The following is a 20,000-nucleotide window of genomic DNA, read 5'->3' on the forward strand; positions in this document are numbered from 1 at the left end:
TGCATTAAACTAACAAATAGTTGCGGTTAATTTCAGTGTATTTATAAAGCCGCGTCAGGGATATGGATCTAAAAAAGAAAGGGAAACCACACTGGAACAGTAGCACTGTTTTGACACTGGGTGCCGCCAGTTTGCAAAACCGAGCACAGAACTTGCGTACGCCAGGATTGGAGCTACCGTGAAAATGTGCGTAGCTTTACGCCAATTTTAGGTTTTATACAAAGCGATGTGAACGTGGAAACATTCGCATGCAACATTTTTGTGCGCACACACTGTTTATTCATGAGGCCCCTGATGTTCCTCTGGGCTTGACTAATATGTTTTGATGCATCTAATGGTTGAGGTGCCTTATGTAGTACCCACCATCAAAGACTCCCTTTCTTCATCTGCTCCACCTTTAAATGCTTTGGTGTTTTTCCTGCCAGGGGAACTCCTATCCACATCAAACCTCCTTACTCAAAGCTTATCAGCCTGAGGACCAGAAGCAGCTTTTTTAGCTAAGAACTAATTTGTCAGTCATGAGTCACTTCTGGGATCAGAAGTGCCTTTAGGAATACCTGGAACTAAATTCATAGTACTACAAATAGTTATAAAACATTTTATTTGTAACCCTAGTGATTTCAGGTGTTCCTGCAATACTAATTCTCACATCTCCCTTGCAGGACTAGACCCACCCAAGGACACAATCCATTATGATGATGGAGTTAACTAACAGGTTCGGGAACTCCTGGTCCATGTTATGTGATCTTCTCTCCATCTCCCCCCCATCCCACCCCCAATGTTAGTAATGCCAGTGACACAAGACTACCAATTATAGCAACCTCACTGCTAGTTTTTTTTTTTTCTCCACCCCCAACTCCTGATGTGCACTATAAAAAAATCCATCGCACTTATGGTTCCCATCAAGTCCCAGGTCACAACATGCATGATTAGCTAATGTGCAATTTAATTTGGTTAATGATGCATTTAACCACTCATAAGAACTTTTCATTTTCTTGTACAGTATATTAATTAAAACTATACATTTAAATTGGTTGGAACTAATGACCACCACACTAGTTATTTTCTGTGAGTGCTGCTGACTGAAACATATTGACTGCAATGAATGGATTGCTTCTGGTCAGAATAAACTTACTGCTGATTACAGTCAATTTCTGGGGGAGCCAATTACCCATTTATTAACTGAGAAAACCAAAAGATTACAAAAGCAGCAATTCCTAAAAGGGCATAATTAATGATTGCTTTTAATGCAGTATGTAATATTTCCATCGAAGGGGAAAGCCTGTTATGACATGATAGTTTAAAATTTTCCATACAAAAGTTTTGAACCTCCTGTATCTTGTAATTACCATTGAAAGTTCTGCAGTATTTATATAGTATAAATAAAGGAAAATTTAATAAAGGTACATTTTGAATAAATGTGTAATAGCAGTTTAGTAAATTTGTGGAATAAAGATTTCAATACAGAAGCGGTTAGAGAAACCAAATGATGGAATTAAATAATATCAAATATAGGCCTATGAACATGTGAGGTCAATAGTTATTAAAATCAGAAGTAAATTCCAAAAGGCAGCTGAAAAAGCAGTTAGGATCAAGGAGGAAATTAAGTGTTTTAAGAACAGCAAGAAATTATCAGGTCATAAGACTTAAGTACATTTGTTTCTTATTTTTGATCATTTTCTTGTAATGTTCAGAGTTCTCAGAGAAGCCAGTAGTTATGTACAAACATATTAGTATCTGTTATTTTGGCATTGCGACAAACTATCAAAGGACTCAAAGCTCACCGTGTTAAGGTAAGATAATGTAGGTAAATTATACTTTTTGGGGAAAGTAAAATTTGTAATTGTAAATTTGTAGACATCAGGAACTATAGATAAGCTAGCATAACAGGTATTACAGGAAAATTAGTGAAAAGAGCTAAAAGATATGAGAAGCAGCTGTGCAGTAACAGGTAGTTAGTGGACAGTCAGCACGGGCTTAGAAAACGGAACACATTTTACTAATTTATAAGCAAGTGACTAGGTTTGAGAATGCACATAACATTAAAGTTTTATGGTTGAAATCTGATAAAAGTCCTTAATAGTGTTGAGCTCAGAACATGGTGGCTGTGTTATTCTGCTTCATGCTCCTTATCATCTGCTTTTGTAATCGTCGCAATCGACAATTTTGCAAAGACTTTCCGCTCTTGAAAAACCGGACTATATATTCAATGAAGAGCTGAAAAGAATGAAGATGGGTAAAGCAGATGGTCAAAATTGGAGTGGCGTTGGAAATATTGAAGACTGCAGATGGTTTTGGAGTTAGTTTAATAGACCAGTTCAGGACTTCTCTCTAATTCAAACAACCATGTTGAAGTTTCGAAAAGGAATCGTGCACATTACAACTGAAAGGAAAAAGGGAGAAAAAGATGAATCCACTGGATTATGGGTCATATAAAGTTTTTGGAGCAGGCAGTGAAAGTTGTTTAGTTGACAGTCGTTTCGGAGAAAAGATTTGAGGATCAGGTGAAAGTTAGAGGTGCTATTTGGTTTTGTGCCTGTTGTGGGAAGAGCAGTTGTCCAGTTTGTTGTCAAGCAAAAGCAGGAAAAGCATCAAATAAGGGTAAAGGGGCATTTTTACCTTGGTAGATATGGACAAGGCATTTGACCTGGTGTTAGGAGTGGAGGTGAGGTGGGCATTGAGAAAGTTTGGTAGGAAGGTATCGGTAGTGTCTGCAGTGATGTCCATGTATGAAGAACAGTGGTCAGGACAGCACATGGGGGATAAAGTGAGTTTTGAGGTGAAGGTATATCTGTTGCTAAACTACAAACACCCAAGGCGCTTGTGCTAATCTCTGGAGATTTTCACCATGCCATGCGACACTGGACAAAACATTACCTGCCTTCTCCCAGTTTGTGGATTGTAATACCCGGGGAAATAGGATTATTGACCTACTGTATGCAAACGTTAAGGACGCATACAGCGCCACCACGCTGCCTGCGCTTGGGGAAAGCAGATCATAACCTGGTTCTGCTTCCGCCTCGCTACAAACCAAGAGTGAGGAAGCTACCTACAACCACATTCTCATTCAGGAAGTGGTACCCTAATGCAGAGCAGGCTCTGAGAGACTGCTTTGAAACTTCGGACTGGGATATCCAGCAGGGGTCACATAGTGAGAACATTGATGAGGTTGTTGACTGCACTACTGACTACATCAACTTCTGTATGGACATTGTAGTTCCAGCAAGAATAGTACGCTGTTATGCTAACAAGCAGCCATGGATTACAAGTGACATCACGGGCCTTTTGAACCAGAACAAAAGGGCTTTTAAAGGCGGTGATCAGCATTGCTCAGTAGATAATGGGATAATCTCTCATCTCCACAAGGTAATGTGAAATAGAATTTATCAGCTGTGTTTGTAATCGGTCAGTTTGGTAGGTGGTAGAATAAACTGCAGATAGAAAGATACAACAGCATATATTTTCTGTGGTATGTTTGTGTATGTATGTATGTATGTGATAATAAAAATAAACACAAAGGAAATAGAAGCGTATCAAGACGTGATCCTTAAAAAATAAACATAGCTTTCCTTTATGTATTTTTGTATGAGCTGTTTTTGCTTTGAATTTAACAAAGAACTTTTAAATTGACGATACTTGGACTGTGGAATTGTCCCACTCTTTGGTAGAATCTTTCTGTGAAGCTGAAGCTGCAGAATTTTGGAAACGCTGGAAAATGCAGCTACGAGATTTCACCTAGATTTCTAATGGCACACATTATTTTTGTTTAGAACTTACCAACCAATGGCTAAGTGGCAAAAGAGATTTCAGAAAAGAGAAGAAAAAAAAACTCCATGAGAATGAGTTAATAGGAAAGCAAATGTTTGTTACAGATCTTCTAAAAACAGCTACCTCTACACTGCCTAGCATATGAATGGGCAGCTCATTGTTGAATTGAAATTTATTGGTTTTTCTAGGTGCAAGTTTCTACCAGTTTACTAGCGGTTTCTGGTTGTCCCATTTGTGGTTTATAAGTGTGTGTTTTTTTTGTTTTTTTTTTTTTTTTTTGGTTGTCTCCCAGTTGGTTATTCAATTGTGTAGCAAATGTTTTTCTTCACATCCCTTCCCTAGCCAATAACGATGAAGAGCACACAGTGTGACATAAAAGTCCTCTGTTTTGTCATGATACAAGTAGAGTTGCTTAATTTTTTTTTTCCTCCCTCCCCAAATTTGGCTGTGCAAAACTTTTATACCATGTCATTTTTAAGTGATTGGTTGAAAGAAAAAAAAAAATCAGTGATTTTAAATTCTCCAAGTGCTCTTGGAAAGTTGCATTTAACACTCTGGAATTATATAGCACTGGAACCAAGCAGGACACAGTGCTTATGTAGTGCAAAATAATAAATTCACTGCTACTAATGTCTGATAATCTTCTCTGGCTGGGACTGCTGGACCCAAGTCCTTCTATGCAGCATCCTCTCCATTATATGGATTCCCCCAAGTATGAAACTGATTGTTGGAGACTTCCAGTTTGAATATTGTTTGCTTCTGTTTGGGAGGTTTTACACTCTAAGCAATTCTTTGGGTTCATTTATTTTTTTTTTTTAAATATTGTTTTAAGTTGGATTAATTGTGGTTGTTATATTGTGACCATTCGGACGGTGCTATTGTTTCCCATTGCTGGTACTGTCCTGGAGTAGGTGTGTTCTATGTGTGTTCTCTATCTGCAACACAACAGGATACAAGTTTATCCAAGGTATGTTTTCCCCCATCCTACCACATGGATTACAAAACTCCTCTTCAAACCTTTTTGGAAAATATTTTTTTTGACACTCTGCTTTGAATTCTCTGCTTCATTTCTGATTTCAGTTTTTATCTGTCAATTCCTGTCTTAGGTTGCTGGTGGTGGTTTTCCTGGTTCTGACCTTCGCTATGGTTTTTTGACTACATCCTTGCCATCCAGTTGCCCTTTGAAGTCTCATGCCTGCCGGGCATAACCTCCAGTACTCTGCTCTAAAAGAGCAGTTGTGAGTAATCAAAATGTTTGAGCAATTGAAATACCTGACCGTAGTATTTAGTTGACTACAGATTAAACTGTTTAGTTAATAAACTCTGTTTAGTTGGACTTTTATTATAGATTTCACCTTAAACATCAGGTATTAGATCTATAATATGGCTTGTAATGTAATGAAATACATAAGACCGTAACACATTAGGCTTGTGTATTGTTGCTACCTAAAACCTGATGTGTTAATATAAAAATTTGTTTGGTGATGTCCTAAGTGTTAATTAGCTACAAATGAAGACACAGCAAGTTAACAATGCAGTTACCATTCTAAAGCACTGCCCAATGCTTCAGTGCAATATGGCACAATACCGATTTATATAGCTGAAATTTTTAAACGATTCACATATTATTTTCAAAAACATTTTCTTTTGGAGTTTGTATCTTTTACTCTGTGATGAAAATGTTGTGTTTCTTTTTAATAGCTAAGCTTTATATAACTGAATATTTTTTCACAAATGCATGCGTGGGCCCATTCATGTAGGATCTCTTAGAGGCTTAATGATCTGAATAAAAATTCAAATAAATGGTAATTTTAATGAGTGCAGCAAATGCTAAATGAAGGTTTCTGTTTGTATTGTTTAATTGAGATCACCATGAATAATTTAATTCAGCAGCTAGTTACAATCAGAATGGTTAGGGCTGTTTGGGAGCCTAGAAGAACAAGGAAAGTTCTGTACTTCCACTTGGTTATTAAGTGAAAAAAATTGTTATACAAAATAGTCTGGATTCTCTTCTTTTAGAGTTATATTTTTAATATGTGAGAAATATTTATATTCAAATAGTTATTTCCAATTGCAGAGAGAAACTAGACAGTGTACTTAAAGTTTACTCCAGCTAATTAAGCTTATTAGGAGATGACACACCAAAGCAAAGTCAATTTAAACAGTAAGTGTTCATTGTTTACAATTTCTCTGCTCACAACATACTGTACTTTATTAAGGTATAGTGGTGTGGAGTTGATGACAAGCATAGGTTCATGCTTTCTGCCTCTTGTGAGGCGCCTACCTTTATCAAGTGGTTAGTAGTTCTGGAACTGCAGTAACTTCTTTGGGTGTCTGACTGGCAGAGCTATCTCATTCTCTGAGCATTTTTCATATTATGTTTTTTCTGTCATTTCATTGTTCTTGTGTACTGCTCTCATTATCTGAGCTTTGGTCATTTGAGATGGGGTGGGGACTCCAGCCTCCATTCATTTTAATTGGTATAAAACGTTATTGTCATGAACTAGCAGTTCCTAAGCACAAAAGTCCCATAAACTGTATCAAAAAGCCCGGTAAGTGGAAGGATCTGTCAGACTTAAGCTTAAAGCAAAAAGGGGCAAAGAATTTTATAAATAAGATGGTACAAGGAAGCTCCAAAGTGCACAAAATGCTTAGAAGGAATTGCCTTAAACAGTAAAAGCAATCAAAGGCAGAGACTGCTTGTTTTGTCACCTTTAATAGGATATAGACAGGTGGCACTTCCTCTTGGGGAACCACCCAGAAAAATACAAGGAACATTACAGAACCAGTATAGGCACACACAAATCAAATAACACACACAGCAAAAACACAGAATAATTCAAATAATTAAAGTAATATAACTTAACATTAACATAAAAGAACCAAAAAGAAACCGTAAAGAATATCTGCACAGAAGCCAGGGGAGAGACCCCAGCTGAAACACAACAGATGTTCCTTTGACGTCAATATTCTAGCTTATGAAGCCTGTGAAATTATAATGCACGGATATAACTGCAAAGACCTAACACAGCAAATTATATACTGTATGTTGTATTTTTTTTTTTTTCTTCTGAAATTTAACTATACATTGGTATTGCGTTCATTTAATTTCCCATCAGATACTTTTACTATTAGTAAAATAATTGGTACACTAGGTGATTCAGAATAGCACTATCACAGATATTTTACATTTTATTATATTTCTTAGTCCCTGTGAAGCATTTCAAGATACTATATGGAAAGTCATTTTTTTAACATCTGTTAATAAAATGGTTAGATTGAAGTACTTTTATTTATATATATATATATAAAAATGTAAGCGTTGTTAGACAACTTCTGTTTTTGGTATTGAGTATGTAAAAGTCTATTTGCCTTTCAGGACTGGCCTCCTGGGTTATGAGAAGTTGAAAAAGGACACGTCTGATATTTTGCTCAAGAACAAATCACAATAATGCCATTACAGTCACAGATGGTATTATCTTATTTATTAACTGTATCCTGCTAGAATTCCCAGCAAGAAAGGCAGCTAGTAAATATTTAATGACCTAAAGTATTCCACCAGGATTGCATTACACCTCCATGCTAAACCACAGGAATGGTGAACAGAAATCCAATCAAAATTCCTCTGAGCAAATATGATTATCACAGTGACATGTAGAGATGGGGAACAAATAAAAGCCAAATGCATCCAACCAGTGTCTTCAGACACACAAGTTCATCTTTACAAAACTATGTACTGGCACAAAGGAAACAGAGGTGAGCCACATTTAACTTAATAGGCAGCATCTAATGTTACACAGGGTTTACAATGAACTGAGATACATTTTAATGTCATTGCCTGGTGTCTCAAAGTTTCCAAAGAATGGTCTGATAACCATTTTGAGAATATTTTAGCATTAAAGGACTGGGTACAAGGAGATTGCTACAAATCCTTGTTGCACTCCAATTCACCCTCCAAACACTGGCTTTCTCATGATACAGTTGTAACAAAGTCCTGGCTTTAAGCACAACACCAGACTTACAGAGAAAATATTGTTTCTTGTCTCTCTATATCTCTATGTTCTTTAAGAGTTGTGCAAACCAATTTTAATTTTACAAATTCTGCATAATCTGTGTTTTATGTGAATGTAATTTGACCGAAATTGAGGGCTATTGTGCTGCAAGTAGAAAAATTAAATTTAGGTTGTTTATAGGTTTTGTAAGGATGTGAATAATGGCCTTAGAATTATCCATCCATTTGCTGAAATCCCCTTTATTCATTGCCCCATTAATGGGATACAGACCCTACCCTACGATAGTAGCATCGGGTATAAGAAAATAAGAAAGGACAGTCCATTGCTGGGAAGTCTTGCACATACATCCACAGTCCTTCAATCTGTCACTCTAGGAAATCAACTGAGCACAGATTTAAAACTGAAGTACTTGAAGAAAAGCCATCTGTAGTCGGAGAGTGACTTGGGCAAATTCACTAACAACTACTTAGGAATCGAGTAACTAATCAGATAAACTTGATGAATGCAACCCCACTGTATGGAATCCTTACCTTTTGGCTTTTCTTTGTTCCCTTAAAAGGTGTGAACCCATAAATTGTTTAGAATGTAATGTAATAGCATTTTGGTTCTACTGTGGATTACATTTTTTTTTTCCTAGTTTTTTGCTAATTTGTAAGAGCCATTTGCAGGCTCTGTCTCCACACTTTTTCTCTTTATTACTCATAAGATTTATAAAATGAATCCCAATGTAATTATTATAAACCTGTTTGATTTTATCGTGGTGCATCCCAGAATAATATGACTAGGTCGCTGGGGATGTCTTACTGCATGATTGCTAGTCACAGGTGTGCACCCCAAATGTATGACTCTCTAAGATCATTTATATATCTTAAGTCTTATGAGTCTTGTAATCTTATGGACAAGTCATAGTGTAAAGCCAGTCTATTTCAGTGTTATTTACTAGGATGTCACCCTGGGGTGGTCATTTGGGTATGGAAGGATGATTGCTTAATGCTAAAACAAGCTTAAAATGCGTCACAGATTGCCCTTGTGTAGCCATGTCCCTGAAGTATTTCTGGAAGCGCAATTTAAAAAAAAAAAAACAGTTTTCAACAGCTCCAATGAGTTTGATGCAGGTATCAGCATTATTAAATTACTGTAAGCTTAAAGTAAATTACAGTTTCACTCTTCATACTGACTTGTTTGTATTAGTGTGATAGCCACCAAATAATGGGCTGATGTCACAGGGGAGTTGTTATACTATTAAAGCATTTGAGACTCAAATCCTGGAGTCAGAGCTGAATAAGAATTTTGTTACTCTGACACAAAATATAGGCCACTGCTTGACTAAGACTCTACATTATTTAAATGATATTGTTTATTTTTCACACACTGAATTTCTTTTGTTATCTTTCTCTCTTTGTATATAGTTGTAGGTTAATAATCCAACATTTTGTACCATTGCAGCATATTTTTTTATGCACATCTTCCTGTTTTTGCTAATTGCTCTTGTTTTAAGAAACAATAGTAATTTCTTATAACAAAGTAAATTAAAACTTATTACCTCTACCTAATTGACTAATGATAAATGGAATGATTTAAATGAAATTGAATTCACAGTGAAATTCTAATATCATATTAATGGAAAACTTAAAGAAACAAAGTCATTTTCAGCACATGTGAAATTTGCCCCATTACCATATATTTTCATCTCATCTGCAACCTTTTTTTACTTGTGTAAATCTCCAGAAAAATCCTGGGTTGAATCGGAATAACAGAGTTGTGGAAAGTGAGTGCAGATTGCGCTACTACTATAATTCTAATTGAAGTTTACTGCAGAGCCAGCAGTGTGAACGTGTAGCCAGGCAGTACATGAGGGGAATGAGTTTGTAGAACCACATGAACGGAGATCATGGGTGTCAGACTGTGATTTGACTCTGGATTAACCTTTGGGGAGCAGTATTACTTTACTACATCAAAACGTCAAAACCCCTCCAATCCCCACCAGAATGGAGAGAAACAACTTTAGTGAGATTTACAAATGTAAACTCGTACGTGAAACAATTTTAGGGTCAGTTTCTCAGAACTGTATGTAAAACAAATATTATAAATAACAAACATGATATGGAAGATGTTAGAATTGCATAAAAGAATCCTGTTGAAGACCTTGATGCAAAGACTGTGGGATGCCCCTGGTGTCTGACCAGTCAGATGTACTGTGTTGCTGATGTTGGCACAGCTCTTTACTGAAGAGTAGAAGCTTGGTGAAACTTGGAGCATATATGAAGTACATTGTTGTTGTGTATTTCAGGGGAGAGTATTTCTATTTAACCTTTTCCATGCTTGAGGATAGTCTTTACGTATGAATTGTACCTTTTTTTTTTTAAAAAGTAAATAAAGACACAAATGATGCCTGCTAGTAATGCAAGGACATGTTGGTCCACATTCCTCATTAGTTATGTACTGTCTTATTAATTTAAAAAGATGACTCTCTGAATAGGGTCAGTTTACACCCTGTTTTTGTATGTACTGGAGGATTGTTTGCCCATTCTACTCATACTAATCTTTCACTTTGGTGGGGATTTAACAAAAGTTATAAGTCATTGATGATCTTGGTTTTAAAATTGTAGTGTGTTTAAATGCATGGATAGCTGCTACACCCCCAGCACAGTGTTTTCAGAGAGCGGTCACAAACATCTGCCCATTTTAAACCAGCTTTGCATGAAAAATAATCCTCTTAATTTTTACAGGCTAATACAATGAGAGAAAAGGCCTGAATATTTTATTTTTGCATATGTGCAGGATTGTCGCTCCGTCACCTGTTGTAGGGAAAGATCAGCCACTGCTCAAACATCTGTGGACAGTCCAGTTGGGTTTCAATAGTTCATGTTTATTGTGCATAACGGAGCTGTCTTATTTATGTAAGAGTGGAAATGGATGGAAGGACAACAGCATCACTATAGTAGGAAAGGTACCAACTACAAGCAGCTTGTGGTATCCTGAATACGCTTTTTTTTTTTTTTTTTTGTGTGTCCCCATACACACACCTTCCTAAAAATGATGTCCAGTCTCTCCCTCAGACGAGTTTCGCTGCCAGGGAGTCTTTGTTCTTCTAGTAACTCTCATCCCTGTGCTCAGCTGTCCTACATACTGTATGTATGTGTTGTTAGTTCTGTTTTGTACAACCACCCCACTAGATAATATTGTTTGCTGCAGCCACCTTAGTTTGTTTAATCCCAACATCTGTATCACCCGTTTTATGTTGACGGAGAGAAGAAAACTGGTGCAAGGACTACCTGTAATCAGAACAAGTGGATCAATACAAGGACCTAATGTTTATACCTGAACAGAGCTATTTCCCTAATATACAGGTGTACATTTCTATGCTTAGGACAGAATGTCATGCTCTTTTTGTCTGTAATTACATTATACACTTTATCTCCATTTTTCTGCATCAACTGTAATCCTATTTGGTTCAAGGCTTATGCCATATTTTGAAATGCAAGGTTGTTCTATGACAATGGGTTAAACTTGTGTGTTTTCTGGAATCATTTGTTAATTATTGCATGTCGTTCAACTTAATTTTTTCGTTACTTAAATAATAAACTATACTGCATAATGGGGAGGGGGGAAAGAGATTTGCTTTCATCACATCCATTTCTAATGGTATTTTTGTGAACCTGATACTTTTGATTTCTTTTAGCTTAAACCTCTGAATCATACACTGTGTGCACAATTATTAGGCAAGTGAGTATTTTGACCATATCATCATTTTTATGCGTATATTCCAACTCCAAGCTGTATTAACTTGAATGCTTATTGGATTTAAGCACGTCAGGTGATGTGTATTTGTGTAATGAGGGAGGGTGTGGCCTAAGGAGATCAACACCCTATATCAAGGTGTGCAGAATTATTAGGCAGCTTGTTTTCCTCAGGCAAAATGGGCCAAAAAAGAGATTTAACTGACTCTGAAAAGTCAAAAATTTTAAAAAGTCTTTCAGAGGGATGCAGCACTTTTGGAATTGCTAAGATATTGGTGTGTGATCACAGAACCATCAAACATTTTGTTGAAAATAGTCAACAGGGTCGCAAGAAACGTGTTGAGAACAAAAGACGCAAATTAGCTGCCAAAGATTTGAGAAGAATCAAACGTGAAGCTACCAGGAACCCATTATCCTCCAGTACTTTCATATTCCAGAGCTGCAACCTACCTGGAGTGCCCAGAAGTACAAGGTGTTCAGTGCTCAAAGACATGGCCAAGGTAAGGATGGCTGAAACCCAACCACCACTGAACAAGAAACATAAGTTGAAACGTCAAAACTGGGCCAAGAAATATCTGAAGACAGATTTTTTTCAAAGGTTTTATGGACCGATGAGATGAGAGTGACTCTTGATGGACCAGATGGATGGACCTGTGGATCAGTAATGGGCACAGAGCTCCACTCCAACGTGGAGGTGGGGTACTGGTATGAGCTGGTATTTTTAAAGATGAGCTAGTTGGACCTTTTGCATTGAAGATGAACTCAAAATCAACTCCCAAACCTACTGCCAGTTTTTCGAAGACACTTTCTTCAAACAGTGATACAGGAAAAAGACCATGATTTTTATGCAGGCCAATGCTCCATCACTTGCATCGAAGTTCTCCACTGCGTGGCCAGCCAGTAAAGGCCTTAAAGATGAAGGAATAATGACATGGCCCCCTTCCTCATCTGACCTAAACCCTATCGAGAACTTGTGGGCACTTCTTAAACGCTAGATTTACGGGGGAGAAAAACAATACACCTCTCTGAAGAGTGTCTGGGAGGCTGTAGTCACTGCTCCACAAAAAGCTGATCGTCAACAGATCAAGAAACTGACAGACTACATGAATGGAAAGGCTTATGACTGTTATTGGAAAGAAGGGTGGCTATATTGGTCATTGATTGATTGATTGATTTTTTTTGAAATGTCAGAGATGTTTATTTGTAAATTTTGAGGTGTTTGTTTATTATTCTCACTATAACAGATGAAAATAAACAAGTGAGATGGGAAAATTTTCATTTTTCCTTTAGTTGCATAATAAATCTGCACACTAATAGTTGCCTAATAATTGTGCACACATATGTATTCCTCTGATGATGTTCACACTCACATTTCCGTTGTGAAACATTCAGGTTTATTAACATTTTGGATTGACTGATAGCACTGTGTTTGTTCCATATTAAAATTAATCCTCAAAAATACAACTTGCCTAATAATTGTGCACTCCCTGTAGTAGTGAAGGGTAGAGAATTTTTCAGCCATTCTCCTACTCCGTTTCAAAGAAAGGTTCTTATTAAATCTCTTTGAGGTTAGATGCTCTTATATTGTTCCTTCTATATTTTAACCTGCTTTATTTTAGGGTCATAGGAAACAAAACCTATCCTGGCAACATCAGAGGTAAGGCTGATGCACACTAACACCTAGTCAAATTAGGGTGATTCAGTCACCAAATTTAACATGCATGTCTGTGGAATGTACTTGGAGAAGAACCTCCCACAGACCTGGGTCCTCATGCATAACGCTGTGTGTAGAATTCGCGCTAAAACATGGCGTACGGACAAGAGTGTAAATGTGTGTATGCATAAAATTCAGATGCATAAAACTGTGCATAAGCCAACTTCTACGTAATTCCGCTATATAAATCCTGGTCAGTGTGAAAAGTAATGCTCATCCACACACCTGCTGCCCTACCCCAACTTTTCCCAGATTTTTGCATATTTTAATATGCAAATCAATATAAATAGCCCTTTTCATTCAGTGTTCGGTTAAAAGACAATGGAAAAAGCAAGTGAAAAACAATTTCAGTGAAAGCGAAGTTGAGGCAAGGAAAAACTTACTATTTGTTGGCTTAAGCAGTGATTATAAATGACAAAAGGAAGTCTATCAAGTGATACAGAGTGTGGAGAAAGAAACTCGAAAGTTCAAGTTGAGAAAGTCGCACAATACCCAAAAAAGTCAGATATGAAAGTTGCTGTAAAAGACGAGTAGTTGCCCACCGTCTGAGTGTCATACAGAGGCATATTAGTGTGCAGAGAAAAGGGGGTCAAAGTGTTCACTTCAATCTTGTAGTTTCTTTTGTCATTAAAGTAGAACATCAGACTTAATCTTAAAATCATTGTTTAATTTACTAGACCAGTGGTGTCAAATGTGTCAATCATGATCGACCAGTAGATTGTAAAGGTAGTGCAGGTAGATCGCGTTGCATTCAAAAAAAAGTGTTAAATTTTTTTATTATTTTTTTTAAAACGTCTATTCTATATCCTCCCTATGTCTTTTCCCACTTGATTGACATACAGACCAATCTGAGATCTCTTTTCTTCTAACATACTGGTCATCCCGCACACATGATCAAATGCGCGAGCTACTGCAAAACTCTGGCTAAGTGATCTAGTTAGCCTTCCAATTTATATTGACTAAAGAAGGGATTTAAAAAAAAAAAAAAATTGTTGCTTATGTGTTGGATGTGGAATTGGAAGAGGATTTTTTTTCTCACAATGTCACAATCGAAGTGAATTTGTCTGACGTCAGAGGTTTGATCCCCAATGAGGGGTGCAGTAGAGTGTGTATGCCTGATGAGCCCAAAATAGGGTGAAACACGTGTCGCGTACTCTTTGCATTATTTGACAGTTAAGTATGTAACATTTTATGATCTAATTCTCGTAACTGAGTGGGCACGCATGGCGGATTTTTGCCGACTTGCAGACCAACCACATGCGTTACCTGGTAGGTAACCACCCATACAATCAGATTGTGATTCAGATTTCAGACTTCGAATACTATATTAGGCTTGAATTTAAAATGTGAAAGCTAACCACTATGCTGCTATGGCCTCTACTACAGTTAAAGTTGTTTGTAATTTTGTACACACTTAAACTGGTCTTGTCTGTGTTTTTGGTCTCGTCTGTTGCGAGAGATGGACATCTGAAGCGGAGCTCCACTGGCAGCGGTGTTATTTTTTATGTTCTTAGTATCCTGAGAGATCCTTTATTTATCTAACCTGAGGGGCACTACTACAGTATATGCAAGCATAAATAAACATGGCCAACAAGAAAGGGGTTCAGAAGGAAGCGAAAACTAAAGCAACATCCAAGCTGATTGGCAAGCCCAAGTTCAAGCTCAAGATACAGCCTTTCAGAGAGTGTCTTGGATCAGATGGGCAAAAGCCCAGACTCCACGGAACCACAGTACATCGTCTCCAGCTGAGAGCGAAATGGGGAGTGAATGTACGAGTGCGAGTGACGCAGGTCACAATAGCTCGGCGATTGGAGAAGATCATCAGAAACTGGAAAAGGCCTTGCAGTTCGCGCTATCAACTACTTCATGCGAGCTGGGAACACCGGCTGCAATAGAACCCACAGCCTCACCTATGGTGCATGAAAGCAGAAATGATCTGATCTGATAAAGAAAAGCGAGAAGGCAAATGAGAAGGCAAGGGAAAAAGCAAATTAGAAGCTGCAACAGGGGCTGCGACAGATGCGGTAGCAGGATGATAATAAAGACTTGGAGGAACACGTGTATTCGCTTTTGAGGCAGTCTTTAAAGATATGGTGAGTAAAATTGAAGAGCATATTCAGGAAACCTCGTCTAAACTGAGCACACTTGCTGATCAACTGGAGGATGTCAAGGCGACATTCACGACTCAGATTGAATCGGCCAAAAATCTAGCTGCCAGTGCTGAAGAAAAAGCAACAACTGCCAGCTCCGAATGCAAAAAACTCTGCGACAGACTTGCTGCTTTAGAAGATGGAAGCAGAGGAATAATATTAGAATCGAAGGTCTACCTGAGAATCGAAAGTCCAAACCCAGTGAAATTCACAGCTGAACTATTTTCTAAAATAATTGGAGAGGACTTTAAAGCAGATTCTGAGATAGCAGCCGCCTTATCGTGTACGTGGATCAAATACTGTTAGATCTAGATCTTTTATTATTCGCTTCGAGAGATTATTATTTAAGCTAGAGGTGATGGCACTCCTCAGACACAAGCAAGAGATTATACAGTGGTGTGAAAAACTATTTGCCCCCTTCCTGATTTCTTATTCTTTTGCATGTTTGTCACACAAAATGTTTCTGATCATCAAACACATTTAACCATTAGTCAAATATAACACAAGTAAACACAAAATGCAGTTTTTAAATGATGGTTTTTATTATTTAGGGAGAAAAAAAAAATCCAAACCTACATGGCCCTGTGTGAAAAAGTAAATGCCCCCTTAACGTAATAACTGGTTGGGCCACCCTTAGCAGCAATAACTGCAATCAAGCGTTTGCGATAACTTGCAATGAGTCTTTTACAGCTCTGGAGGAATTTTGGCCCACTCATCTTTGCAGAATTGTTGTAATTCAGCTTTATTTGAGGGTTTTCTAGCATGAACCGCCTTTTTAAGGTCATGCCATAGCATCTCAGTTGGATTCAGGTCAGGACTTTGACTAGGCCACTCCAAAGTCTTCATTTTGTTTTCTTCAGCCATTCAGAGGTGGATTTGCTGGTGTGTTTTGGGTCATTGTCCTGTTGCAGCACCCAAGATCGCTTCAGCTTGAGTTGACGAACAGATGGCCTGACATTCTCCTTCAGGATTTTTTGGTAGACAGTAGAACTCATGGTTCCATCTATCACAGCAAGCCTTCCAGGTCCTGAAGCAGAAAAACAATCCCAGACCATCACACTACCACCACCATATTTTACTGTTGGTATGATGTTCTTTTTCTGAAATGCTGTGTTCCTTTTACGCCAGATGTAACGGGACATTTGCCTTCCAAAAAGTTCAACTTTTGTCCCATCAGTCCACAAGGTATTTTCCCAAAAGTCTTGGCAATCATTGAGATGTTTCTTAGCACAATTGAGACGAGCCCTAGTGTTCTTTTTGCTTAACAGTGGTTTGCGTCTTGGAAATCTGCCATGCAGGCCGTTTTTGCCCAGTCTCTTTCTTATGGTGGAGTCGTGAACACTGACCTTAATTAAGGCAAGTGAGGCCTGCAGTTCTTTAGACGTTGTCCTGGGGTCTTTTGTGACCTCTCGGATGAGTCGTGTCTGCGCTCTTGGGGTAGTTTTGGTCGGCCGGCCACTCCTGGGAAGGTTCATCACTGTTCCATGTTTTTGCCATTTGTGGATAATGGCTCTTACTGTGATTCGCTGGAGTCCCAAAGCTTTAGAAATGGCTTTATAACCTTTACTAGACTGATAGATCTCAATTACTTCTGTTCTCATTTGTTCTTGAATTTCTTTGGATCTTGGCATGATGTCTAGCTTTTGAGGTGCTTTTGGTCTACTTCTCTATGTCAGGCAGCTGTTATTTAAGTGATTTCTTGATTGAAACAGGTGTGGCAGTAATCAGGCCTGGGGGTGGCTACGGAAATTGAACTCAGGTGTGATACACCACAGTTAGGTTATTTTTAACAAGGGGCAATTACTTTTTCACACAGGGCCATGTAGGTTTGAATTTTTTCTCCCTAAATAATAAAACCATCATTTAAAAACTGCATTTTGTGTTTACTTGTGTTATATTTGACTAATGGTTAAATGTGTTTGATGATCAGAAACATTTTGTGTGACAAACATGCAAAAGAATAAGAAATCAGGAAGAGGGCAAATAGTTTTTCACACCACTGTATGTATGTATATATATATATGTGTGTGTGTGTGTGTGTGTGTGTGTGTGTGTGTGTGTATGTATGTGTATATATATATATATATATATATATATATATATATATATATATATATATATATATATATATATATATATATATATATATATATATATATACACACACACTAGCAAAATACCTTGCAGCGGCAAAAGTACTGCCTTAAAATTTTTATTAAGAAGAAAATTAAACCTTTTTAAACTGAGGGAAAATATACCAATAATTATTTAAGGATCTCTTTGTATACCATATTGTCATTTCGGCCCTCCGGTTGTAATATGACCAAGCTGTGCGCTGAGCTTACTCTTGAGCATGCAACGTACAGTTGGCCATGTGAAAAGTAATCTTGTTTCAAATCTCACAGCTTGGATTGCTGCCGTCATAATCGGTTTGAGTTTCATGGTTTGTTTCAATTACGACAGTATTTGTAGGGCTTGTGTTGAAGTGACATTCGGCATCTGTCAAGCGTTGTAAGCAAACAACAGGTTATCATCGATAACTTCACATCCAGCTTTTGAGAGTTTAAACATTAATAAACATCAAAGTGTCCACTACTGAAATCGTCACCTGTGAATCTAAGATGTTTAAGAGGCATTGGCGGTTGTCCAAAGGTGTACAATATTTGGCCATTTCGGTACTCTTGAAAGTGACAACCGAACAATTCAGCGGCAGCCATCAACTCGCATGCAGAACCATAGGTGAAGGGCTTAAGCATTCCACTCTTATAGTGCTCCTGTGTAGTATAATTATCTCCTGTACCTTCATCAGTCCACACCTTGAACCTGTCCCAGTCATTCAGTACATAAGACACAATGTTCCTCCGGATATCAAGAGTGAGCCTGATATGGCCGTGCAATATGTGACAAAAAGAATGGAAAAGGCAGGTGCCATCTCCGTGCATGGAAACTACTCGGTAAGTGACAGTTCTTTGATTTGATGATGATCAACTCGATAGACATGTTAATAGGGAGTATGGTTGGAACGATAAAGGAAATGGGTAGGAAAAGGAAGTCTAAAATACCTACACAATAACTATAATCATAATAAACGAACAATAAAACGCCGGAGAAGCCGTGGATTAAATAAAAAAGGCTGTAGTTATCAGCAGGGAGACGTGAATCCTGTGGCGAAGCAAGGAAGGGAATGTAGAGACCGGAGCGAAGGACGGCCTTATATAGACAGGCAGCCAACAACGTGGGAGGCGTTGGAATGGGGGACCCAACACCGCTTCACACGGTGACCGACCTGCAGGCTATGGACATATATATGTACGTAAATAGGATTCAATTAGCGTTGGGAACCCGCATACCTGATTTCTTGAAGATGGGCCCATAAGTACCAAAGACCATTGGAAAGTTCAATATGGCGGCCGACAGTGACGTCATACCACCGAAAAAGTACGTACATTGGTTTCGGTTAGCGCAGGGAAGCCGTCTACCAAATTTTGTGAAGATGAGGCCATAAATAAGAAAGTTCAACATGGTGCACGTTGTCGACCGTTCTGACCATTACGTGTAGAATTTCGAAATGAAACCTGCTTAACTTTTGTAAGTAAGCTGTAAGGAATAAGCTTGCCAAATTTCAGCCTTCTACCTACACGGGAAGCTGGAGAATTAGTAGTGAGTGTGTGAGTGAGTCAGTCAGTCAGTTAGGGCTTTGCCTTTGTTTTTTACAGAGCCCTGCCCACCAACTCTTAGACCATGGGATACACATAACAGAGCCCCACCTGCCAACTTTAACCCTCCTCCTGCGTCATGGGATACACATGACAGAGCCCCGTCTGCCTACTCGAACTCTCCTGCCGCGTCCGCTCTCACTCTTGAGGCATGCGAACTGCCTGCTCGTGTGCCCGCACGGAACACCTCACCAAACACAGCCTCAGTCGCTTTCGTCTCTGTTACAGTCCATATGAACCTCAAAACCACGTTGACTTTTCATTGTTCTTTTCGATATTTTATATATATATATATATATATATATATATAATTGACCAAGTCACCTGAGCATGGAGTACGCATGACAGAGCCCTGCCCGACCACTCTAACCATCCTCCCTCATCATGGGGAACGCACGATAGTGCCCCGCCCGCCATCTCTAATCCTCCTTCCGCGTCCACCGTCGCTCTCGAAGCTAAAGAGAAGGCTAAATTAAATGAAACCGCAATAATTAGCAAACAAACAGATAACTACCAGTAACAGTGCAAAATTCACATTTGGTATGCCAGTTTGAAAAGATAAGTTTTGAGGTTAGTTTTAAAATGTGTTATTGAATCAAGCTGATGTGTATATGAGAGAGAAGAGAATTCTCGAGTTGAGGAGCACTATGAGAGACACTCGAGCTCCCATAGCACAGAGTTTGATGTGTGGTACAGAAAGTACAGCTGCAGATGAGAATCTGAGTGAGCGAGAGGAGTGTTGGTCTGTGGGAGATCAGTGAGGTTGTGGAGAGCTTTAAATGTTAAGAGCGGTACTTAGTATTGTATTCTGTAGTTAACAGGGAGCCAGTGAAGTTGAGAGAGAATAGGTGTAGTATGTTCAGTGGATTTAAAACAGCAGATTATTATCCTGGCAGCAG

The 20,000-nt window shown here is 38.3% G+C and overlaps 1 protein-coding gene across 5 annotated transcripts in view; it reads left to right on the forward strand.

Moving 5' to 3' along the window:
* gal3st3 (galactose-3-O-sulfotransferase 3) overlaps positions 1-20,000 on the forward strand; it is a 124,588-nt gene that overhangs the window by 35,418 nt on the left and 69,170 nt on the right. For 3 of the 5 annotated variants that reach the window (XM_039769294.1, XM_039769296.1, XM_039769298.1), the window contains exon 2: positions 4,875-5,006. The exons of the other annotated variants lie outside the window; for them this stretch is intronic. In XM_039769294.1, coding sequence (XP_039625228.1) covers positions 4,960-5,006 — 47 coding nt within the window. In that variant the 5' untranslated portion in view covers positions 4,875-4,959. The remainder of the gene's footprint in view (positions 1-4,874; positions 5,007-20,000) is intronic. 5 annotated transcript variants of the gene reach the window in all.

This window comes from Polypterus senegalus, chromosome 11, assembly GCF_016835505.1.
Source record: "Polypterus senegalus isolate Bchr_013 chromosome 11, ASM1683550v1, whole genome shotgun sequence".
Lineage (NCBI taxonomy): Eukaryota > Metazoa > Chordata > Cladistia > Polypteriformes > Polypteridae > Polypterus > Polypterus senegalus.